This window comes from Lissotriton helveticus, chromosome 1_1 (assembly GCF_964261635.1).
Source record: "Lissotriton helveticus chromosome 1_1, aLisHel1.1, whole genome shotgun sequence".
NCBI classification, from domain to species: domain Eukaryota; kingdom Metazoa; phylum Chordata; class Amphibia; order Caudata; family Salamandridae; genus Lissotriton; species Lissotriton helveticus.
This window is the reverse complement of record NC_136057.1, coordinates 1042006485-1042033083: the sequence shown is the minus strand read 5'-3', so window position 1 is coordinate 1042033083 and position 26599 is coordinate 1042006485. Positions and strand designations below refer to the sequence as shown.

Here is a 26599-nt window from a genome sequence, read left to right as displayed (position 1 = left end):
CTCGAGGGCCGGAATATATCCTGACTCAGCATCTACAGTGCCTCCTGGGCGCCTCATGTTTGTATATGTTCAAGTGACTGGTGGTGTGTACTTATACTACATGTGTTTTGCAACAAAAATAAAAATTTAAAAAAAAAAAAAAGCAGATCAGCCTAGAGGGTGCAAAAAAACAACAAAACCACGGGAACAACAGAAACGCAACAACGGCGATTAAGAAACTGAAAGCGCGCACTGGCAGCAAACACCAGGCATAGCAGACACCATTCTAGGGCCACTAAAACGGTAAACACAAACAAGGGCAAAATATAGGAACTCTTAACACACCAGCCCAGCAGCAGCAAACAAGTGCACCGAGGGAGGAAGCAAACCAGTACCATCAAGCGGAACTGGCGGGAGCTAAAACAAGGACAAGGGCCATCCGAGAGCCTAGCAGGTACAGACTAGACCGCCAGCACACGAGCAAAGCCACACCGGGTCCAAGAGGAGAGCAATCCAGCTCGGCCACACAACGTAAGGGCGACAGATTGGACAGCTACCTAGCCAGAAGGCGCATTAGCGAGATGTCTAACCAAGAAGGGAAAGTAGCCAACGAAATAAAGAAATACAAAAACAATCCTGACTCGCCCTTGAAGCTCAAAAATGACACAACGCTGGACACAATCCTCAGGAAAGTCAACGAAGTTGCCAGATCCACCAAACAAACTATTGACAACATGCAACTAGAGCTGGCAGCCATTAGAGCAGACCAACACAACACAAACACCAGGATTGACACGGCGGAAGTGAGAATCAGCGAGATCGAAGACACCAACACGAAATCTACCAGAGCCCTCTAGTCAATTTCCAAAGCCACCTACAGCAACAGCTGGCCGAACAAGACGACCGCACAAGAAGAGGCAACATAAGACTTCTCGGCGTACCAGAAGGGTAAGCGGACAAACCCGGATCCTGCGCAGCCCTCCTAGAGGAGCTCATCCCGCATATCACTGGTCTCCGCTTTGACAAACACTTCGAACTAGACAAGGCCTATCGAGTACCAGCGATGAAACTACAAAGCGCACGTGGGCCCCGCCGATAATCTGCAGACCCCTTAGATCGCAACAGACCGAGGCAATATTTGCAGTGGCCAGGAAGAACCAAACACTAAAGTGGAAGGACAGCAAAATAACAATCACTCAAGACTTCTCGCGCCAAACTGTCGAAACAAGGAAAGGCTTCCTAGCTCTGCGAGACAAAATGAGGAAAGACAATATCACCTTCAGCTTTGCAGGCCCAGCAAGGCTGAGAATCGTGGACAAGGGGCACCCACTGATCTTCGATGACCCGGGAGAACTGAGAAGACATTTACGCGGTCCGCCGGTGGAAGACATGAAGTCAACACGCTCAGAGACGGCGAAGAGAAGAGCATCATCGGACAACACGAGTGCAAAAGACCAGGTCTGCAGTGGACAATAACCAGGCACACAAAAGAGCTCCAGGACACGAGCAACGCTTCTACCTCAACTAACATTCTACCTCACGGTATAGCCTGTATCTAGATCGGGTACGCACAAAGAAGACGCTCCCGTTTCCTAGGGTGGACCCTGTCACAATATCCGCAAACTGATACTACCTCAACCACCCTGGGACGAGTGGGAGGCCAACATGGCATCATCTCCCGTATGGACCAAGTGTATATCCTTTTCTGATAATCCTGGGTTTATGCACGGCGCAAATATCGTAGACAACTGTAACCCTCGGGGGGAGGAGTGGGGGGAAGGAACTTTGCTGTCGCACGCCCATCTATCGAAATGCGGGGGGAGGGGGTGGGGGTTTGGGGGGTAGGGGGGTAGACCAGTACAGACTATGTATTCCTTTTTTCTTTCTTTCTCTACTTCTTTCATTCTCAACGGACACATATACACAACCATCACGCATTGCAGACAGTCCAGACTGGGCACGCAGGGAGGTACCAGGAGGGGGGCGGATAGACTAAAACGCAAAGGAGCCAACCCCTTACAGACAGCATCAAACATGTGCGATAATACACACTCAAGATGACAACGCACAACGACCCCCAACTACTCTCTGACCTGAAAATATCCTCACTTAACGTCAAAGGGCTCAACCACCCGATAAAAAGGTGGAAGATAATGAACTATCTAACCAAACTAAAAAGCGATGTATATGTCCTGCAGGAAACAAAACTTTCTGAAGAGGACGCGCAGGGCCTAAAGGCGAGCTGGGTTGGACTAACCATGTGCTCACCAGCCATACACAAAAAAAGAGGAGTAGTAACGATAATAAATAAGAAAGCCAGACTGACCCTACTCGAACACCAGGCGGATGAAGATGGACGCCTACTAATAACTAGCCTGAAGAGGGGAGAGAAAACGATACACATTGCCAACATCTACGGCCCCAACCCGGAGGACGAGTCCTTCTGGGGAGCAGTGGGAGACAAACTCGGCAATCTCCCCCAAGAGGAACTACTGATAGTAGCAGGGGACCTTAACCTGGTAGTAGACCAAACTCTAGACAGACACCCACAAAGGACCAGTCACCAAACACAGCCCCAACACACACTTAGGAACCTATGCGCCAAATACCACCTCAGAGATCCATGGAGACTGCAGAACCCAGACGCCAGAGACTACACATTTTACTCGCACCCCCACAACTCGTACAGCAGGATTGACTACATCCTAATATCAGCCACTCACACTCACCTCATAGAACACACGGAGATTGCACGAAGAACAGTGTCCGACCACTCCCTCATTAGCCTAACACTTAGCGGTCGCCACAATGATCCAACTAGCTGTAGATGGAGATTTAATAGCGATGTCATTAAGGACCCAACCAATGCAGCAGCCATAGAGGAAGCCATCAAAGAATACCTAGAAATTAACGACAAGCCAAACATAGACTAGGGAGTACTCTGGGATGCTAGGAAGGCCACAATAAAGGGGAAAATTATAAGCATCAAGGCCAAAATGAACAGGGACAGGAACAAAACAATAGCAGAACTGGAGAGACAAATCAAAGACCTGGAGGTGCACCACAGCGTCAACCGAGCAGACAGGAACACACTAACCACCCTGACAAGGAAAAAATATGAACTAAATAAGGTACTAAGAGAGAGAGCGGGCACATGGATCAACAGGTACAAAGCCATAAATCTCTGTTCAGCAAACAAAGCAGGCAAGGCACTGGCCTCCTACCTTAAAAACAAGCAAAGACAACACGATATAGCAGCCATGACTGACACCAACAAGAAATCTCAAACAACCAACAAAGAGATTCTCAGAGTTTTCAAAGAATTCTATGAGGTACTATACAAAGAGGACAAAAACCTTAACCCCGATGGGGGGGTGCAACCCTACTGAGCAAACGTAGCCTACCCAAACTAACAGAGGCACAATGCGCATCACTCGAATCTGAAATAACAGGGGCAGAAATAGATCTGGCGCTAGCGGCCCTAAAAGACAATAAGGCACCGGGTCCGGACGGATACACAACCAAATTTTACAAACACTTCCTCCCCCATATTAGAAACACATTGAAAGAGGTTTTTGCACACTGCATCAAAGCAGGGAAAATTACAAACTCAATGGCAGAGGCCAATATCATAGTCGTCCCCAAAGAAGGCAAAGACACGCAATTTCTGCAGAACTGTAGACCCATCTCTCTAATTAACGTAGACTGCAAAATATACGCAAAAATACTAGCGGGTAGACTCAACGCGCAACTCCCAAACCTCATACACAAAACGCAAGTGGGCTACCTTAAAAACAGACTATCCCAAGACAATACAAGACTCCTCTGCCACATAATTAACTGTGCATCCTCCAACACCAAACCAGCGGTGATGATCGCGCTAGACGCAGAAAAGGCCTTTGACAGAGTTTCATGGCCCTTCCTGGACCAGTGTATGCAGAAGTTTGGCTTAGGCTAGAAGTATAGGTCAATGGTCATGGCTCTGTACAAGGCACCCAAAGCCCGAGTCATGGTTAATGGAGGCCCATCAGAGGCCCTATCTCTGGAAAGAGGAACCAGACAAGGTTGCCCACTATCCCCGGCTCTGTTCCTACTGACCCTAGAACCACTACTGACCATGATCAGGAACAATGCCGAGATCAAGGGGGTGGAGGTCAACGGGAACACGGTCAAACTAGCAGCATATGCCGATGACATACTCATCGTGACAGAGAACCCCGAGCCCTCAATAGTAGCACTAATGAACACCATCGAAGTGTATGCCAATGTAGCAGGGTACAAGCTTAACAGAAGCAAGTCCGAATGCAAGCCACTCAACGTCCACACCACCAGGGAGGTGTTGGGTAACTCCGGCCTACTCTGGCAGAAGAAGGCACTTAAATACCTAGGTATCTACTTTGACAGGGACCTCAGGTCAACACTGGAGCATAACGAAAAATCAATACTAAACAAAATAAAAGAAAGACTTGACACGTGGGCCCCCAAGTACGTTAGTTGGTGGGGCAGAGTAGAAACCGTTAAAATGATGCTAACTCCAATGGTCAACTCCCTGCTGAGTATGCTGCCACTGATAGTTACGGAAGAATTCCACAAAAAACTGAACACAATGATAAACTCGTTCCTCTGGAGGGGTAAAAAAGCCAGGATTAGCCTCCAGAAACTCAGGCTCAGCAAGGACCTAGGGGGGCTTAACGTCACAAACTTTAAGACTTTCCAAACAGCCTGCCTGGCCAGGCAAGGCATATACTGGCTCACGCAGGAACAGGGTTACACACCAGCCTGGCTGGAACTAGAGGAAGCTCCTCACGGCTAACAAACATCCGGCAGCCACCAACATAATCCTCAGAAACACCAAAAATGCCCTCCTGCAAGTAGACAAAAGAATGGAGAAGAGTATAAGAAACACAAAATATGAATCCATTTGGTTCAACACAAAAATTAAATACAAGAACAGCGTACTTAATATAACCCCCTGGATCCGGCGAGGTATCCACACCCCATCCCAGCTAGAAGAACGAGGGTCCCCTTCCACCTTCTCCAACCTACAAATGGCGCACGACCTCCCAGACATAGAATTATATAACTTCCTCAAAATCAAAGCGGCCATCACCAGAGCAAAACTAAGCAAAGAAGTGCCAACAATACACCAATACATGTCAAATCTCAACAAACTTGGACACCAAACATCGCACCTCTACAAATTACTTAGGGCAAAAACAACAAATTTGAACAGGAAATTCATGGATCGCTGGGAAACACTAAACGAAGGGCGGTTTAGCGAGAAAGAAAAGGCCCTCCCTTGGCCTCGGCAAGCAGGTACAAAGTCACCTCAACACTAGCGCAAACAAAATTCTGGCTCCTACACAGGGCATACTGGACCCCGGCACGCCTAGCAGCGGTCGGTCTCACTGACAACGACTTATTAAGCTGGAACTGTCAGAAACAGAGAGGTGACCTAGAACACATGATATTCCAATGCCCTAAAGTTAAAAATTTCTGGGGGAAAGTAACAGGATTCATCCACAATGTAACTGGGTACACTCCAAAAATAGATCTCCTCAGCATAGCGTACGCATTCACAGCACCGCAGATTAAATCTGCCAATGACAGGAGCCTCATTGACCTGCTCCTCACGGCGGCAACCAAGACAATCCTGTCTAACTGGAAAGATACAGGGAAGGCCACTTTCAAAGTATGGTTCAACTGGGTCACCTTCCTAAGGGGAGCAGACAACATAACGAAAAATCAAACACCACAAGTTGGACGCAGCAATGAGATGTGGCTCTCCCGGGACAAATACCTTGCCTCATAAAAACTGCCGTGAATGCACCTCTCGGCCCCACACAGACCCCCGCCACCACCCTAACCCCCCGTGGCGTAACCCGTCTGCAAAATCTCGCTGGCCACACAACCTCTATTCACCGCACCTGTGTCCGTCCTTTCTCTCACTCCCTCTCATCTCTGTCCTACTCACCTCTACACACGATCTTTTCCGACCGTAGGGGGGCAATGCTTTTGACCGGTATGTTAAGACAAGGACTCAAGCAGCCGATGTATAACCAGCTCACATACGCCATAACAAGCCCGTATGTATTATTACCGATACGTATGTTTACATTTACCAGTGTTGCCTTCGATCGGCTTACTCTGTACTGTTTTGTAAAAAACTTCTTCTAATAAAATCTTTTGAAATAAAAAAAAAACACCTTCTCCTACAGCTCACTCACTAAGCAATTCACATGCAAAAAACATATCTGGCCAGCATATTGAACCATTTCTGCAAAAACGCTGTAGTCGAAGTATAATATTACTAGCGCTAAAGCCAATATTGCATTGACACTCGTATTCTCCATGAAAAAGAATAAACCAGCCTGCAGGGTGCTCTTTCATAGCAGCTGCTACGTACCCTAAACTCTCGACCCACCTAAAAGCACAACAGACCTTCCTAACCATAAGGAATTTCTTCTGCGAGGTGAAGTCCTATCCCACCACTCACAAACTCAACTCACTCTGATCCTCACCAGCAAAGCTCCTGGCAAAGGTGAATGTGGGTATCCGATTAAGTAAATGCCTGCACTTTAGTATCTAATCAAATGATGCTCTGTGTCCTTTCGTGTTAACACTCGAGCTTGATGACCCCACTCAGGGGATGGTGATGCTACTTACTAGTCAGATAAACAAAGCAAAAGATGAGTACAAACAACACTGCCTTTAATATTAAAACAATTAGATGTTTATTCAATCAGACACGCAAGTTACAAACTGAGCAAAAAAAAGCTGCAATGGAGGGTGTCCTTTTCAATGGGTCGCTGCAACTGACCTTGTAGAACATATCCGTCTGCTCCAGAAGTCTAGTGGTTCCAATAAAATGGTGCTGGGGTAACCGGACACAGCAAGTGGTAAGTTCAGTTACTTTATGCCATCCCAGCTTGTAGGGGCACGAGCCAACCGAGAATTGCTTAATTCTCCAAAGGCCTGGAGTCAAGAAGGATGGAGCAGATGCCAAAGAAGCATCGGAGACTTATCTGGTTTTATTGACCCGTCACCTACGTTTCCATCGTGTGGCATCGACCTCTTGCGCGTGGCATTGACCTCATACAGCTCTTCATTTATTTATCTGACCTTAAAAAGGTTTCAAGATGAAGCGAAAGTATTGGCAACAACCACAGAGAGGACCTAATCCGTTGACCTCTGGGAGTCTAGTTTGCTCTGGCTGGTAGTGGGCATTTTGTAGTGTAGTGCCAGGGGTGGGGCAGGCACTTTCCCGCTCACGCCATATTGCTTAGAATCTGTTTGTTGTTCCCCGTGACCCTTAAGTGCCACAGTCAGTTGCAGGACGCCAAACTTTGTTCCAGATGCTGTCATGATGTCAGCTGTTGGGCCACCTCCATCCATGTCGGAGTAGGTAGGTTCCAATGGGGCCCATTAGGTCAGCCCTTTGCCCTGCCTCATCACAAACTGGAGACTCCCCTGTCTCTGCAGCTATGGTTTGCTCCTAATGCAGGATTGCATCTCAGGTTTTTCAGTTACAAGTGTTTCTGAGTTCACAGGTTGGCCGCTTCCCTCCCTCTCCTCACCCCCCACCCCCCCCGTTTTGTGTCTTCTGGGTGGCTGAGCCACGCTTTTATCACCAGGACAGTATGCCCGGGCAGTACTTGTCAATCAGAGACTGGTAGTAGGGCCGCAGGCTCTCCACGTCCGGCATGTCTTCTGTCTTGGTGTAGAGGTCAAATTTACTAAAGAAAAATAGAATAAAAAGAGTGTTTATTTCATGAAGGACGACAGTCCCTCCCCTCACTAAGATGGACTCTTGGCGGCACACTTCAGTCCCTGGGACTTGTCTGTGGAGCTCACCTGTCCCTGACTATTGGGCTGCAGAACGCCTCTTCCTGGGGCTTTCGCAAGTCACTCTATATTTGTGGACATTCCTGCCCACCTCACTGCCTGTTCTCATGATTGTTGGTCATGTCTACGCACTCTTGCCTGCCCAATCAGCTGTAGAAATATCTTTGTTTCCCCCCCCATTTCTGTCTGTAGGGTCCTCGCTCTACTTCCCCACACCAGTGGTTGACTTGCACACCTCAAAAACCCTTGTGCACACCTCAGGCTCTCTTTGTGTGAAGACCCTGCTACACCCGGCTGTCTGTCAGGCACCCTGTACCCTTCAACTCTGCCTGAAGTGCACCCTTTACAAACCTGCTGTCTGTAATACTTATGTACTCACTCCATGACTGTGTCTCATGACTACCCCAACACTAGTTACACCTGCTTTACTCATCCCTAGGGCTCACCGTGACCCCTATTTAACCTCACCATTACTATCACATTTTGTGGGCACTCTGCCTGCTGTCTGTATGTCTGGCGATTCTCCCCACTTGTCACTGTCTGCAAAAGATCATCTTCACTCCCCATTAGTCTCTGTACTTGCCCCATGGGTGTTTGTGGGGTATCTTCCACTCGCCTCCCAAGACTATAGCCCCCTGTACCCGTCCCATGTCTCTCTCTCTCTCTCCATGGTGTCCCCTTTTTGGGTCTCTGTTGCTGTCAGTTGAGTGTTCTTCATCGGCCCCCCTGCCAGTACAGTCGCAGCAACCCCCGGCTCTCATTAGAGCCCACTAGCTCTACCCCCATGGTTGGGTGTGGACCCCTGCACCTGTCCATGCTTCTGTCCACCTTGGAGTCTTCTTTCCCTGTCTGGTGATGTCTCCAGAGTTCCTTTATCCCTTCCCTGTGGCTGCCTCCATGGGCGTCCGCAGTGGAGGGCAAGGGGGTGCGCTTGCCCCCCCCCCCCCCCCTGGATCGCCGGTCCCATTCCTTTTGGTCCGTAATGTTCAAGATTACAGCAGGCTGTTCCCCTGCGAGAAGCTCCAGGAGTTTAAAAGTTCTCTCACTTGGGCTCTCTCACACTTTTCTTTGAACTCTAGAGGCAGCAGCAGCCCCTCCCCGACCTCGAGCAGACTGTGGACAGGACCATTGTCATTCTCTCTGCTGCTGATCCTCACATAAAGAATGAAAATGGTCCGTCTGCATTAAACGTGCCTTGAAGGCGAGTGATGAAGTTAACATTTTGCCCCCAGGAAGGCGAGTGATGAAGTTAACATTTTGCCCCCCCCCCCCCGGAAACATTTCTGCGGACGCCCATGGTTGCCTCTGTACAGAGCAGCGCCTTCCCAACCTTTCTGTTACATACTCGTTGCGCACGCACGCACATACGCAGACAGGCACGCATGCAGAAAGGCACGCACACAGGCAGACAAGCACGCACGCACGCACGCACGTACTTGAACTCCTGCACCCAGGGCAGCATGCGGAGGTCCTTCTTGTCGCACAGGTGCATGTAGTCCCCGCCCGTGTGCCAGGGGTAGAACGAGTGGAAGCGGATCATGTAGAAACCCTGCAAGAAAGGCGGGAAAAACAGTTAGAATCTGGCGGGAAGGTCAGGGGCCTCTCCTGAAGGAGATGTTTACGTTGTTTAGAGCCCTGGTAACCAGTGATATATTTGTGTACACTTCAGTGCACCCTGGAGGCTCTACGCTGTTAGTCAGAGCTCTCCTGAGGTGCTTCCAGCTGCAGGGGGAGATAGGTGCCTAATTTGTAAAAGATTGAGGGCCAGTGCCACGCTTAGAAGCCTGCAAACGGAACTATTGCTTGATGGCACAATAAATACCAAGGCTGCAAAGTTTGGATTACCCCACAGTCCTCTTTAATTCACTGCCAGACATTCCTGCCTGTTGTCTCACTCTGTCTTGCGTTTTCTTGCGTTCTCCCTTGGTGACGGTTTTCCAACTGTCTCTTCCTACTTGTTTTGCCCCCTCTTTCTTTCAGGAAATATCTGATGAAGAAAAATAAGTGATGATCCCCAAAAATGAGTGGCCCCCATCGGCTCAAATTAAAGCACCGGATAGCCTTCCAGACCGGCCATTCATTGGAGGGTCTAATGGCCTCAAGGGATGTCCCCTCTGGTGGATTTCTTTTGTTTTTGGAAAAGTCACTCTCTGGCCCTGGAGGGCTACAGACCTCTTCCTAGACCTTAGAGCAAGAAGCTAGAGCCCTGACCCGAGTCCATCGGATGGTCAGAGAGTAGGACCTCTCTTGAGAGACCCTCAGTGGCAGGGTTAGGGCACCTCTTTCCTCCTTCCCTTCTGGCATCATCCCACAACAGAATGCTTCTGGTCTGCCCTGATATCCCATCACATGCCCGTTGACCTTACCTCTGCGGGAAGGGAGCAGTTGTTGAATTTCAACACCTTGTACATGTACTCTGGAAGAGAAAGAGAAGGACGTCAGTGCATGCAGACAGGAGTTGCTCTAGCCTGCTATACCCACTTTATTAGGTATGGGTCCCAAACCCGACTACTAGCCCAAGTGGGCATTTGAAGATGCTGTTAGTTACTGCATTGACGTCACAGCAGCGAGAAGAAGCTTATTGACGCTAATGGTGGCTAAAAGCGTTGATGGCAAAAGCTTCCCAATGTCACAGTTTGAGGTAAACGAGCTAGGCCGAAGGGCGGTATTTAAGACCCGGGGCAGCTCTGACCCTTACGAGATTATTGACCAACAAAGTAATAGTTGTGGCTGTGAAGGGAGGTACAGCTAGGGGTGTCTGTGCGGGAAGAGGGGCAGAAAGTAGGAGTGAGGAAAAGCGGCTGCTAGCAGGGGACTGGGACTGTAGAGACAGCGATGGAAGAGAATGACTTAGTGGAGGGATGAAAAGGCGACAGAAGAGCAGCAAACAGTGGGCGGGGCCAGGCCAGATGTTGGACCCGCCTTACCTGCTCTGCTGCTGAGAGCGCCTTATGTACCAACGTATGCTACTGAGAAGTGCCTGTCTAGCCCGCTCTGCCAGAAAATCTTACTTGTGAGAAAACCCCAGGGCCCAAAATCCCTGTGTGTTGTGCACTTCGTGGGCAGATTTTACCAGACAGAGAGTGGTAATTTTGTTAGTGAGGAACTCTTGAGGGTTCATCTGACGCAAGAGACTGATCCCCGAGATAAAGTCTTACCCCTGAAAGAGACAGAGACCTGGAAGTTCCTTACCGTCATGGCCCCATGACATCAGCACGTTGTCCAGTCCGCATTGAGGAGTGTAAGTCCCGTACTTTGTGCTAGGAAGAGAGATGACAGAGACCTTTAGAGTTCATCTCAGCCTCACTGTTTGAAGGAAATTAGAGTAAGTGGAGCCTTTCAGAGTCTCGCAGACAAACGTCTCTCTATACTCTAGGGTGACACCCAAAGAAAGCGCTCACTTTCCCATCACATCTTTCTGGATTTGTCACATGGGGAGACAGTTTACATACTGAAGAAACTCTCTTGTTACCACCATGGACGTCGATTCACCAAAATGCCAGTGGTAGCAGAAATGACATCATATACCCTTAGGCTTTAATGATGTCACAGGGAGTCACATTATATGACCTATGACCCTGCACCGTCCCAAGAAGTAATGTCCCATAACCTTAATCCTGATGACATAATAATTAACATTGCTAAAGTTTCATAATTAATATTGTACATTCTTCTAGGGGAGAACAAAGGGTGGGGGCTTCTTTTCCCTGAGAACATTTTGAAATAAAGGGCTTTACTAGTGCATTTCAATGCACAATTTTCACATAGTTTGCTAAAAAGCCATAGGTTCTAAAAACCACTCACTAAATTTTCAAATTCTTTCATGATGCGCCAAGCTACTGAAATCTAACAGTCCCCATGAGTTCACCCAATTATGTTTTTAAAATGTCCCATGGGTGCCCCCTTAAGTCAAAAATTACCTCCATTGCTAGGACCAGCATTTTGCCATGGTGGCCCCCTTTCCCAAACATTACATACAATATGCCTGTGCCTGAATTTTCTTAATAGTACTTCTCTTGCACTGTGGAAGTCCCTTATGTCAAAGGTTATGTCTAATATATCCAGGACCACATTTTGTCATGAATGGCCTCAGGACCTTGCCACATCTATCTTCCCATATGCCAAGAATTTCCTCCAATGTGCCATCATAAGCAATTTGCCACAGGTGCCAACTATGCCAAGAAGTTCCTCCAGCGCTGGCATTTTTTGCATGAGTGCTCTATGCCAAAGTTTACCTACAGAGTGCCAGCAGTAGTATTTTGTGGATGGTACCCCATATGCAAGTATTGCCTCCAGTATTCCAGTGCTAACATTTTGTTAAAGGTGTATCTATAAGCCAAGAAGCATGCCAGGTCCAACAGCGGACATGCAAGCATAACAACACATGCTCACTTGCATTCACTTATTCACACTTACACACACTCACTATATCAATAGCCTGACATGCACTCATTTATTTTCACCTACTCTTGTGCAATCATGCACCCTGAATCTCCCACTCTTAGTCACTCACTCTTACTCACTTATACTTACTTATTTTGACACCCACATATCCACAATCCCACATACAGAGATACATTCTCACAAATATAGACGCGTACTCGCCCAAACTCACTCTCACCCACATGCACACACACAACATACATTAAAACCATTTTATTTTTCTTATCTAAGATACCAGTGAAGGCCCAGATCTTGCTGCTTCACTATTTATTACACTAATAGTGAATAATAAATAATTATTCACTAATAATGTAATGAACAGAAAACGAGGTTAGATCCTGACTCTGGAAATTCGAGATACTCCTGTGTTCTTGGTACTGATTTTGCCACCTCTGATGCCTGGGGTCTCAAGGCAGTGCCAGGGGTAGCAAGGGGCAAGCTAGGGGTAGCAACTACGAACTCTGCTGACCTCCAAATGTCGTCCATGGTTACCACCCCTTTTTTACCCACTGGAGATGAATACAGATACTCTCCCAAAGGTATGCAACCACCAGAATATATCATCAAAATATAGGGATCACTTCTGTGCGTTGTAAGGGGGGGGGCTCATATATGCCAAGTGTGATATTTGTGTCTGCCACAGCCCCACACTTTTCAGGGCCCCGTGCAATTGCTGCCGAGTTAATGGATGCACTGGTTGAAGTAGGCAGAATCTATTGGGAAAGACAGTCCCAATCTTTTTTAATTTAACATTAACAGTTTCCATACTTCTTGTTGCCTCACCCCAAATTCGCTGACCGACCCCTATTGCACTCACCATAGTTCCCACACTTTTGCGCTTCGACGTCTGATTTATGTACCATGAGAACAGGTTTGCCTGCTTTTATGATAAATTCGAATTGAGGCATGTGGTAGCGCTCTAGTTGTTCCAAGGCGGAACAGGAAGTGACAACAGAGGAAGTGGAAGGCGGCCATATTGTTTCCCTGGCGCCGACCGCTAGGAAAGCCAGCCCCGGCGCTCCTAAATAAAAGTACTTGTACAAACTCATAACGGCGTTTGTACTTCTTTACAATGGCGACGAGTCGGGACGAGTAAAGAACCCGAACGCTCACGCGACCCCTGCGGTGCGCACGCATATCGCGTGAGGCGGAAAACGACCACGGAGCGCGGCAGAGGAGCCGGCAAGGTAGAAAAGAAGCGTGAAAAAAGCACCAGGACGACCACAAGCCAGAAAGGGGCCACACACCGACACCAGAACCCAGAACAGGCTACTGCACAAAGAAACAACATCAGAAGAAGGCAGAGAGCACAGCGAGGCGGCAGGAGACACCCACGAGGAGACAACAAGGTACCAAGCCCCATAGCACCACTGCAAGCCCTTGCTAGTGCCATAGAAACAGAGAACAGAGGCGCACGCTGGCGGAGACTGCAGGCCCATCGAGTACAAAGGCAGGAGGCAGCTCGAGAGCAGCATCTCTCACCACAGAGGGTGGATTGGGAGAGGACAGCGAGGGGGAACACAGAGAAGACGAGGGAGGAGAGCAAGGCGCCCCAGGGAGTCCATCCAGGCAAACAGTCTCTGTACCAAAAGCCAAGAGGAACGTCCAAGCCATGGCGAGCCAGAGCACATCCCTCACCCAGCTAGTTCCATTTCTCACGAAGAGTGGAGAACCGGAAAGAAAATGGGAGGACTGGAAGAGGTACTTCCTTAACTATCTGGAGGCGCTAGAAGAGGAAGGCGATACACCCTTCACGAGTAAGAGGAAAAAGAAGATCCTGCTCCATAACTTAGGTCCAGAAGGGCTCAGGATCTATGACACTATCGTGAAAGGGGAAAGAGCCGCAGCGGACACGGAGGTGTTTGATCATGCTATCGAAGACTTAGACGCACATTACAGGCCTGTTGTGTGTGTCGCCATTGATAGATTCAACTTCTTTCAGAGGAAGCAGAAGAGCGGAGAGTCTGTTGACGAATACGTTGTAGCACTGAGGAAGTTGGCTATCACGTGCAAATTTGGAGGGCTGCATGATGACCTCATCAGGGACCAAATTATTATGCATACCTCTAGTGCCCACATACAGGAGAAGTTGTGGGTGAATGGCGACGCTCCACTCAAAGAAATCTGGGCGATGGTCAAGAAAGCAGAGCTATCGAAAAGGTGTGCTCAAGCAGCGAAGAGAGACGCCCAGGAAGCACAAGCCGTGTGTAGAGTAATGGCGCCTAATAGAAACGACCGGTGGAGGCAAAATGAGACGAGAAAAACCCAAGGAGGAAATAGAGCTGAATTCTCCACCAAGTCACAGGCGGACAGCAAGTCACACAAAACAGGAAAAAACCAGTGTTACAGGTGTGGTAGCAGCACCCATCTGGGAAACGACAAGGCGTGCCCCGCCTTCAAGGCCAGGTGTTCCTACTGCAACATCTTTGGACACTACGAGAAGGTGTGTCGCAGGAAACCGAAGAATGCCGTGGTGCGATTGGTAGACCAAGATCAGAGAGACGATTCCAGTGATCAGGACGACAAAGGTGAAGAGGAGGAATTCCTGTACATTGATGTCCAAATTCTGGAGATGGACGGTTCCAACACAGACAGGCCCCGACTCGACATGCACATAGGGGGCATACCCTTGGAGATGATCGCGGACAGCGGAGCACCCATCTCGATTGTTCAGAGGCAGGTATGGGAAGACAACTTTGCAGCGAGGATCAAAGAAACACTCCTACCCATGGATGTGAGGCCGGTAACGTACACTGGACAAAAGATCCCCATGTTGGGCTACTGCCCGCTCTTGTTTGAATTTAGAGGTCGCCACGCGCAATGCAAGCTGTACGTAGCGGAGAGAGGCCCGTCCGTGCTGAGTTGGAAGGACCAAGGAGCTTTGGGGATCCAGCTCAACCCTGGTGGCATAGAGAAAATCCTACTCATGGATATGGAGGTCAGGGAAGATGTGCAGCTGTGGAAGAAAACATATCCCAAAGTATTAAACGGGCAGATTGGCGAGCTGGGCAAGTACACGCACCTCATCAAACTGAAGGAAGGGGCAGTACCAGTAGTGCACAAAGTGAGGAACATTCCGTTCCGCAGCAGAGAGGCAGTACAAGTAGAGCTGGACAGGTTGGAAAAGGAAGGAGTCATCAGGGCGATAGAGAGCGCGGAGTGGCTGTCTCCCCTGGTTGTAGCCCAAAAGCCCAACGGCAAGGTGCGTCTCTGCGTGGACTTAAGGGAGTTAAACAAAAACATTGTCATAGACAAATTCCCCTTGCCGCGCATCAGTGAGATGCTGGCAAAAACGAAGGACGTCACATGGTTTTCCACGGTGGACCTCTCGTCGGCCTATCATCAGGTTAAGCTTCATCCGTCGTGCACCCACCTCACGTCGTTCATCACACCATTCGGGTGCTATGAGTTCGTGAGGATGCCTTTCGGCCTAGCTTCCGCTGCGGCTGTGTTCCAGAAAATCATGCATAAACTCCTGAAAGACCTGAAGGATGTCCTCTTCTTCCAGGATGACATTCTGGTAATGGGGAAGTCGAGGCAAGATCACAATGTGAAACTTCACAAGGTACTACAGAAACTGCAAGACAGTGGGTTGACTGCCGAGTGGACGAAATGCAATTTGGGAGTACAGTCGGTCACATACCTCGGCCATGAGGTGAGTGGACAAGGCATAACTCCGAAGAAAACGAACATGAGAGCCATCATGGAAGCGCCCACTCCAGAAAAGAAGGAAGATGTTCGGTCATTCCTAGGGATGGCCGAGTATTACAGCAAATTCATCCCCCATTTCGCAACAAAGACACACTACATACGACAACTGCTCAAGGAAAGGAACAGGTTTCAGTGGGGAAAGGAGGAGCAAGAAGAGTTCGACGCGCTCAAGCAAGAAATGGGTACAGCCATTCCCCTCAAGGGATTTGACCCCAAAGCTGAGTCTATTCTCACCACAGACGCCAGTGACCGAGGACTAGGAGCGGTACTGATGCAGAGAGAGGAGTCAGGAGAGATGTCGACCGTCAGCTTCGCCTCCCGCTCGTTATCGCCCAATGAGGAGAAGTTCAGTGTGGTGGAGAAAGAGATGCTGGCGGTAGTCTGGGCGGTAGAAAAATTCAGGCAATACTTGTGGGGTGCCAAGTTTCTTGTGAAAACCGATCACAAGCCCTTAGTTCGCGTCCTGACATCAAGCGGACATGACCACGCCACACCCAGGATCGCCAAGATGACCCTACGGCTATTGGATTTTGTCTATGAAGTCGAGCACATTCCAGGGCCACAGAACAAAGTGGCCGACTTCCTAAGTAGGGCAGCTGCCATGGAAGAGGCAAGGAATGAAGAAAGGCAAGAGTGGGAAGGATACGTGGTAGCCACCATCCAGGACACTGAGGAGGTAATAAGCGCCCAGGACTGGGAAGAAGCCTACAGGGAAGACACAGACCTGGAGGCCGTAAAAGGATATGTCGTTCATGGCTGGCCAGAGAAGAGACACTTAAAGGAGGAGCTGAAGAGATACTGGGAGGTCCGAGAGGAACTGTCTTTGGCTGAAAACCCAATGTTCTTACTCCGAGGGGACAAAGTGGTACCGCCCAGGAACATTTTGGAACGGTTGATGTCCTTACTGCATGAAGGGCACCAGGGCATCACAAAAACGAAAGCCTTAGCCAGACAGGCATACTGGTGGCCAGCCATCGACGCGCAGGTAGAAAGACACGTGCGCTCTTGCGAGTCTTGCGCAAAATCGGACAAGGCTCAGAGCATGCTGAGGCCACCGCTGGGAAGATTTCCAATTCCAGAGGGCCCGTGGGAGATGTTGTCAGTGGACATAATGGGACCGGTCCTGAACAAGGAGGGCACTCAAAAGTACGTGGTGGTTGCCATTGATAGGTATTCCAAGTGGCCCGAGCTACAAGTCTTGGAACGAGTGGATACTGAGGCAGTGATAAAGTTTTTGCGTACCACATTTGTCAGCGAAGGCATCCCGAGGATCATCACCTGCGACAATGGACCCCAGTTCACGTCAGAAAAGTGGACTGCCTTCACCAACAGAAACGGAATTGAAGTGAAACACACCCCGATCTACCACCCGGCGGGAAATGGCCAGGTGGAACGCTTTAATCGAGTGATTATGGGCACCATTCAGGCCGCCATTGTGGATGGTAAGGATTGGGAAATGGAGCTGGAGAAGATGATTTGGGCATACCGAATCACACCGGGTAGCACGGGCTACAGCCCCTTCAAGATCTTAAGAGGCAGGGAGGCCTTCACCAAAGACAATGCAGCATGGAGGAAGTTGATTGTCCAGAGTAAGTGGTCACCGGCGGTGGTCAGGAAAAATTTAGAGAGAGCCCAGGAAGTCTACACGGCACACTACAACAGAAGACGGAACACTCAAAGTACAGAACTAGACAAAGGTGATTGGGTGAGGGTGAAGCTAGCCATCATGAAGAAGAAAGGAGAGAGCAAGTTCTCACCTCCCCTCAAGGTGGTGGAGCCCTATGCTAGATCAGCTCTCCTGAGCGATGGTAAGATTTGGTCCATGGACAGAATGGCCAAATGCAGCAAGATACTGAAGTGGGAAGATGAGGCGGAAGAAGGAACGGAGAATGTCATAGAGGATGGAGAAAGTGTAGGTGGAGAAAGGCAAGGAGAGTATGTGAACGGAACGGAAGGACAAACGGCAGGTGAAGAAAGAGTGAGTAGAGAGACTACGGAAGGAAGGAGCAGAGGCGAAGAAGAGAGTGAGAAGATGGCAAAGGACGGGAAAGCGGAAGGTGAGAGAGAGAGAAAGGAACAAGAGACTACAGGAGGAGAGAGAACGAGTGAGAGAAGAGAAACTCGAGCAGGACGGAGAATTAAGGTACCGGAGAGATTCAAGGACTATGAGATGGACTGGAAGTAAGACTTTTGTAAATTTGTTTATTGTGATTAAAGGGGGGAGATGTGGTAGCGCTCTAGTTGTTCCAAGGCGGAACAGGAAGTGACAACAGAGGAAGTGGAAGGCGGCCATATTGTTTCCCTGGCGCCGACCGCTAGGAAAGCCAGCCCCGGCGCTCCTAAATAAAAGTACTTGTACAAACTCATAACGGCGTTTGTACTTCTTTACAAGGCAGGCAACGGGAGTTGCCACAAGATGGCGCCATATGCTAGATGAACCTCCAAATGTACATTTGGCTCTACTTTGATATAAATGATTGAGCTATTAAATCAAGAGAGGGATCCCGTCCCCACAATAGCTCCGGAGAAGGCGAAGCCTGGTAATCCCTTCCATACAACTTACGTGGTTTTGACTGTTCTCTAGGGGGAGTCGCTTACCTCATTCTGCGAGACGTAGGGGACCCTGCCTGCCCCTCGACTCACCTGTATTCGGAGTGTTTGTTGTCCGGGTTCTTCTCGAACGTGCAGTCTTGGAAGACGATTGAATCTTGAAACTTGCAGCCCACAGGAAACGTGTCCCCCACAACACACCACTGCGGACGGAGAAAGAGCATCAGCAGACGATAATACCTAGAAATACACCTCAAAGTGCAAACGAATTCTATTAATTAGTTTATTTTTGCACCTTAATGGGAATTACACCTAGGACTGCGCTAATCTTGTTGTGTGTAAAAATGATATCGGACTAAATAAGGCGAAGGAGGTGAACGCAAGGACTGTTCGCGCATATTTATATGTACTATCACGTCAGAAATAGTCGCACGGATACTTTTCTGGCTAAAATAGTTTAAAATGCCAAAGCTAGCATTTCACATAATAACGCATACTTTCAGGTAATTTTTTTGTCATTTTGCGCAATTTCTCTCACATAATATGAACTACTCCGCATTGGAGAGCAGTTTGAGTGAACAGTTTTAGTAGTGTTTCAGCATCCTGCCAGTAGGTGGCTCTGCACGCTTCTGTATCGCGATTGACCCCACACTCGGCAACAATTAATGATTTTTAAGCTTTGGAATATTATCTCTAATGTACTCGTGTTCTTTCGTCGAAATCATATAGAGGAAGGTGTTTTATAAAAATGCTAAAACATTTATTCGCAAGAGAAAAGTATTACTTGTTTCATATCACAATAAAAATGTGTTTAATTCCATGAAACATTGAAAAATTAGTGATTGAGGATAATAATTTATTAGGCCGTCGAGTGATCCTGGAAATACGTAGGATACTCCTGAGATCAGGAAAAACCTCATTATCTATGTATGTTAGTGTATACGAGCCTGCATTATTTCCGTTAAACTACCAGCCCATTTTTAAATGCTTCTGCCCCTATATTTAATGCATCAAAGGGGTGCTTGCCATCTGTGACGCACTTCAGAAATGCTTTTAAGGATGATCTCAGATCAAAGTGACGTAGCTGCTGGAAGTAGTGGTGCGCGAGGTGCCGCAGCGTCCCCCAAATAACATGCTGGAGTTCAGAAGGTGAATGAGTAAGAAACGTATCTTATATTTTTGTTTTAAGCTTGGCTATGTTTTTCGCTTGGCTTTGTCAGGCTATGTCTGCTCACAAATTGCTGCTTATTCTTTTAAAATGGAGATTGGTGTTTACTTTTCTTTTTCTGACTGCAAAGTGTATGTGGTGATCTTGAAGGGGTACTAGGAGTGTACAAGGAAAGGCTTTCATGTAATTGTTTTTTCTAACAAAATTTATATGCCTGGAACTTAACTTAACGCACATTTGAACATATATCAGCAGTTAGGGAAGGCAGCACACATGAAAGCAAATTTTTTTGGTAATTCTGAAGTGTGATGGAAACAGATCAAAGCAAATGAAGACATTCTACTTGGTGAGGAGGAGATGATGAATATTTGCTGAAACCCCAATTCCCTCTGCAAATTTAGGGCCCATTTTAGTGGAAAATGTGCTGTCTATAAATGACAGTGCAATATTATACCATGGTTTAGTAATATATGTGACAGTGGCACATACACATCCATACTACTCTCATGCTGAATGGACGTGGCTAATTTTTCTGTAGTTATTCTTTGGGTGATGCTGGAATGTTTATTTTTCAAAGTCCCCATGACATCAGTGATGTACCATTGATGGCAGAATCCTTCCCTCTAAATATTATTCCTGCACCACTGTAGAGTGTGTCAGGGACAGAGCTGTTCACCGCTCACTGAAGTACTTCGCTGCAGAGTGTAGGTACATAGAGATGTAGAGACAGGTAGAAAGAAAAGTAAAGAGACGGGTGAGGTGAAGTAAGAAGTGATCAATCACAAAGATTATTTTTCGATTTAATTGCCACCAACTGGCTGAGAGTGTGGGGGTTAAGGTTGTCCAGTCCGGGCATGCGCTCTAAGAGTCTGTTAAGCATTATCAGACCCCAAATTAAAAATAAAATCTGGTTTTATTCACACCTTTATGATGGAGGGTACTTTGACTGTCCCAATCACCTTAACAGTGGGCCCCTTGAAAGGTGGGGTCCCTAAACGTGTAGCAATAGAATTCGTCACTAATTTCATGTAAACTCATCTTTCCCATCCTCCTTGACATGGTTAACCTGTTCTTGGAGAAGTGAATAGTACCCTTGGAGTGGAAACACGCCTTGGGCAAACCATCCTAAACGTTTAAGTAAAGAGTTGAAAAACACCTCAATATCCACCTTTCTGAATTCATCAAAGCAACCGGTTTCCTTCACACCACCTAAACCGGTTTTCAAAGTAAACATAGCACTGAAACTACCCTTCTTGCGGTGGTGAAGGACGCATAAAGGAAGCTTGTCCAAGGAGTAACAGTTGCCATAACACTTCTTCACCTTAGCGCTAACTGTGATACAGTTAACCATAACACTCTCCTAAAAGGGATTCACAGGGCTAGAGTCTCAGAGAAAGTTGCTCATCTCATTCCTGAAGGATGGATCCTTCCTGGTATCGACAAGTCCTGCTTCTCAGATAGAATTCCCCACAAAAATGTGGAGTTCTTCAGGATTCATCCTTCAGTCCCAAACTTTTTAATCTTTACTTGCAGCCACTCGCGAACATGGTTACACTATTTGTGATCTCAATTGTATCCTACGCAGATGATACCCAGCTGGTATTCTCTGTCACCCCAGACCTGGACCCTGCAGCTCCCACTCTGGGACCATGTCTGGAATAGGTAGCCAGCTGGGTTCAAAAGTCTTGCCTCAAGCTGAATGGGAATAAGACAGAACTGATGATCTTAGGGAACAATCCTAACTCCCAATAGTCCCTGAGCTGGCCAGAATGCTTAGACCCACCCCCTACCCTCAAAACAATTATAAAAAATATGGGGGTATGGCTGGACACGACACTATCTATGGATACCCAGACAACCAAGCTCTCGGTCTGCTGCTTCGAAATCCTTCTAATGCTACATAAAATACTTTACGTGCTCTCCTCATCATCCAAGCGGCTGGCAGTTCAGGTACTGATTATCTCCCATCTGGACTACGCCAATTCACTCTACTTGGGTGCACCCAAAATAGTTGTCAGCAAGTTACAGTTTGTGCAGAACTCAGCAGCAGGCACTTTGCTACAGATTCCCAGGCACACCTCAGTCAGACAAAGTCTGGCAGACCTCCACTGGCTCCCCATAGCACAAAAAGAATCAAAATTAGGGCCTTGAGCATCACTCACAGAGCCCTTTGAATGAAAGCAAGGACCACCTATCTCTCGGCAGCTCATAACACCCTACATTCCCAAGAGGGTCCTCCGGACCTCCATAGCACAAAGAGCTTTAGTCCCTCCTATCAGAAGAGCAAGAAGTGAAGGAGGGTGCTTCTGCTACAGTACTACTTGGCTCTGGCATTACCTTCCCCCGGCCTTGCAGATTGTGGCCAATGAACTGTCCTTCTGAAACTTGCTTCAAAGTTGTGTTTTTGAGAATTATCCCCAGACGGAGTTATTCGGCAATCCAGTATTGTCCTTTCTGTGCTGAGATGCCTATTTATTGTCACTTGCTATAGAAATGTAAATAGTATAATATTGCATAGTATGTCCCTGGAGCAGCAGCGAAGGCCTTCTCCCTACTTCCTTGTCCATAATCTGAACCAGTGAGTTTTGCACTAGTTCCATGTCCATAGACTATCAGCAATATGATTCTGCATCACCTATCTGTCCATATACATGTAGTGGTGAGATTCTTCACCAATTCCATGAACTATAATTAGCGGGATCCTGCACCACCTCTAGGTCCATAAACTGGCAGCGGTGAGATTGTGCATCAGTTCCACGTCCATGAACCATCATCCATCGGGTTCTGCACCAGATCCATGACTTTAGCTCAATAGTGATGCCAATCTGCACCAGTTCCATTGATTCTGGCCTAGTCCCATGTCCGCGGACCATCAGCAGTCGTGTTCTGCACCTGATTAATGTCTATAGATTGTCAGTGTTGACATTCTGCACCAATTCCATTTCTATGGACTTTCAGCAGTAAGATTCAACCCTAGTTCCATGTCTCTACATCAACATCAACGAGATTCTCCAGCTGTTCCATTTTCATGGAGCATCAGCAATGAGATTTTGCACCACCTTCCTGTCCATTAACTGCCAATGAGGATACTCTGCACTAGTTCCATGTCCCTGGACCGGCAGTTCATGTGTGGTAAGAGGTAGCGTGGGATTTTGCAATCTCTTTAGTATGAGAGTAAAATGCATTGTTATGTTCTATTGTGCCATTATCATGTGCACAGCACAGTTCTTCAATTGTTCTGTGTTTTTGGGCTCTATTCTGGAATGAGATGCTAGTCAGACGGTTTACGTATTTTGCTTGGCCGGCTAGGACTGTGTTACATTTGTGCAATAGACAAGATGAAAGGCTATTTTGGCTCCTTCCCCTATTTTTATTTTCTTTTAAATTAGTTAACCCATGATTTACCTGTGGCTCATTGTAAAGAGAAAGAATCTTCCCAATATCGTGGAGCAAACCAACCAGTTGGAACCAACCTGTGGGAGAGAGGAAATAATGAAACATGCCTGATAATACTCAAGACAGTACATATACAATGAGAAAAAAACTTTCAGTGAAGGACTAGAATTTGGGCTTCTGATAGCATTTTTTGTTACCAGCTACTGATACTCTGTAGTCAGCATGGTAGCAGGGTCCTGCCTTTGCCCATGTGCCTCCTTCAGATGCCCTCTCTTTTATGATATACATAGTTTAAGGTGCCCCAGTAATGCTGCAATAGGTATAATATAGTAAGGGTGAATGTTTCCTAGGAAGTCCTGTAGTTATGTATAGGAATTTTTAGGGATCAAAAAGTCTTACAATTAGAGAATTTTAAAAACATAGATTGTTTTACATATTAGTAAAATGTTGATTATAGGGCAGCTTGTTAGTCAAATATGTTAGCTTCCACTCAAAAGTTGCTTTTGTTGTCTTTCAGCACAAGTTGATTATCTAGCAAAATCGGGTAAAGCAATTTATACAGTTTCTTTTGGTCTAATATTAACTTTTTATCTGCTGAAACACACAGAGATGTTTTTGCTACTGGTGTTACATAAATCTCACACATAGATATAGTATTAAGTTAATTGTATTATATAGTTGAAAATAATCAACTGTGTTTTTTTAAAGAAAGATACATTTTTATTAGTCTGTCATTATTCTCGTATTGAAGCTGTTTGTGTGATTAATGTGTTTCAGCCACATCTGTAACTCAACAGGTCTTCATCAGGATGTATATTCTGTGCAAGCTTCATTAAAAAAAAATAGATGATTTAAAAAAAAAAAAAGAAACCTTTAACCAGTAATCATTTCATAGCTTTGAGCTTATTCTTATATTTTGGCATACTGTTTAATATAGCCTTTTAGCCCGCCATAGCGGGCTATACTGGCTATTAAAGGCTCGCTGTAGCGTTAAAGGCCCGAGCCGAAGGCTCAATCAACATTCCAATGTTCTAATACTTCATAAGCTGCACAAATTGCTTCATAAGTTGCTGTGATACTTCAATATACGGTGTTAGTACCACTGCCTCAGTATTACAATTAATTTTTGTTTACATACAAGCTCACTTGTTCTTTACAACTCTGTTTGAGAAATATAAAGCACAATTTAGTCTATTTATGTAAATTCCAAGCACCGATATTGGGAGCACAACAAAAATAAAAAAATAGGAAGGTCAAATTAAAATGGCCCTTACTAATCATACAAGATGCTTACACTTAAAATGATCTTGGTTTTATTCTATCATGTCCACGCTGAAATTGAACAGCTTTCACAATTCTTTGAGCTGTGGCTTCTAAATTAACTTTTTGGAGTTATCTCACTTGTTGTTTGAAGAAAAAAAACTTCATTATGCAACAGGTCCATGACTTACATATGATGGAGGCCTGTTACATTGTAGAAAGAGCCAAACCCTGATGGCCACACAGACAGGGAGAATAAGTAAATCGCGACTGACAAAACAGGTATTATCTCTCTTAAAAAAGCAAAGATGTGATGACTTTCAACCTCACATTACAAAAAAGTTTAATGGTACCTCTATACACAACAATGTTTCCTTTCATGGAAATCTTTTACCTGCTACTCTGATGTCTGTTAGGCATGGTGGTAGAACACTACCTTTGTCCATGTGCATCCACATGTTACTCTCTGCTGTGAGATGCACCTGGGGATAGACTCCTACCTTTGTCCATGTGTATCCCCCTATTACCCTCTGCTGTGAGATGCACCTGGTGATAGACTCCTCGCTTTGTCCATGTGTATCCCCCTGTTACCCTCTGCTGTGAGATGCACCTGGTGATAGACTCCTACCTTTGTCCATGTGCATCCTCATGTTACCCTCTGCTGTGAGATGCACCTGGTGATAGACCCCTACCTTTTCCCATATGCATTCCCCTGTTACCTTTTTCTGTGAGATGCACATGGCAAAAGGCTTCTACCTTTGTCCATGTGCATCCTCATGTTACCCCCTGCTGTGAGATGCACCTGGTGATAGACTCCTACCTTTGTCCATGTGCATCCTCATGTTACCCTCTGCTGTGAGATGCACCTGGTGATAGACCCCTACCGTTTCCCATATGCACCCCCCTGTTACCTTTTGCTGTGAGATGCACATGGCAATAGGCTTCTACCTTTGTCCATGTGCATCCCCCTATTACCCTCTGCTGTGAGATGCACCTGGTGATAGACTCCTACCTTTGTCCATGTGTATCTCCCTATTAACCTCTGCTGTGTGATGCACATGGCAATAGGCTTATACCTTTGTCCATGTGCATTCTCCTGTTGTCATCTGGTGTGAGATGCACCTGGTGATAGACTCCTACCTTTGTCAATGTGTATCCTCCTGTTACCCTCTGCTGTGAGACGTACCTGGTGATAGACACCTACCTTTGCCCATGTGTAATCTCTGCTGTGAGCTGCCCATGATGATGGAGCCTCACCTTTGTCCGAGTGCTTCTTCCGGATGCCTTCTGCCGTCTGATAGGCATGGTAAGAGTTTGGGAAATCCACATCTGGGTCAGACTCATCTACCAAGTCGTCCAGCATATTCAGTGCCTCCATGATGGACATTTGTTTGTGGTTGAAGGAACACCACTTTGCATTCTACAAGGAAAGTGCACATACTGAGTCAGAGGCAACATCCACAGTAACGGAAGTGTGTGAGTCAGGGTAAATAATTGGTGGGAAAGATGTTAGTCAAGAACTGGGCAATCATACAGCGTGGCTGTTACTCTGCTTCCGGCAATGGACTTTTCCCCAATGATCGATGGTTATCTTTGTGGCAAATAGAAGTTCCACTTTGACATTGAAGATGGACTATGGGAGATGTTCCCTTTAAAAAAAAGCCTTACATCACTGGTATATGACATAAGCAGAGGAAGCTCCAACAAGCTCCAAAGAGGCCTGGGGTGTGGAGCGTCCAGATTCCTAAATAGGAGAACATGTCTACAAGCAAATACAAGGAGCATGCATGCCCAGAGCTCCTTGAAAGACATGGCCACACGTCCTACAGCAAGTTTTGTTCACTTCTTCTCTTCCTTGCCCCACTCCTTCTGACAAGTCTAAAAAGTAAGACCTCTGGCTGGCCTGATGCTAGTACTGAGAAACTGCTCTACAGGCAAGGTATTTTCGGGGTGATTTATATGTTGGCAGTACCTATACTCCATCGCAACAGCAACAGAGTATTCATAGCGCCAACATGAAGGGCTGCCCGTCCAATCTAAAATGCAGCCTGACCTTCCGTTTGGCCACGAAGGAGACTACGCTGTCTCCGCCATGGCCAAACTTCTCTGACAGCCATGGGGAGTAAGGATCATCAGAGAAATGACTACATGTCCGCCTGCCCAATTTAGATGGGCAGACATACTTTTTTTGCTGTTTTTTACCGCCAAGCTTTACAGTAGAAACATTATAATGCTTCCCCTGCCATG

General features: G+C 47.0%; 1 protein-coding gene across 2 annotated transcripts in view; it reads right to left on the bottom strand.

Annotated features, from left to right (window-relative positions):
- Positions 1 to 6689: 6689 nt before the first annotated feature.
- LOC144820290 (inositol oxygenase-like) overlaps positions 6690 to 26599 on the bottom strand; it is a 30660-nt gene continuing 10750 nt past the window's right edge. The window contains exons 4-10 of one of the 2 annotated variants that reach the window (XM_078677873.1): positions 25610 to 25772; positions 23102 to 23169; positions 18622 to 18731; positions 11017 to 11084; positions 10191 to 10240; positions 9261 to 9373; positions 6690 to 7715 (exon numbers count right to left, since the gene is read on the bottom strand). In XM_078677873.1, coding sequence (XP_078533999.1) covers positions 7607 to 7715; positions 9261 to 9373; positions 10191 to 10240; positions 11017 to 11084; positions 18622 to 18731; positions 23102 to 23169; positions 25610 to 25772 — 681 coding nt within the window. In that variant the 3' untranslated portion in view covers positions 6690 to 7606. The remainder of the gene's footprint in view (positions 7716 to 9260; positions 9374 to 10190; positions 10241 to 11016; positions 11085 to 18621; positions 18732 to 23101; positions 23170 to 25609; positions 25773 to 26599) is intronic. The other variant, XM_078677875.1, reaches the window with a different exon arrangement.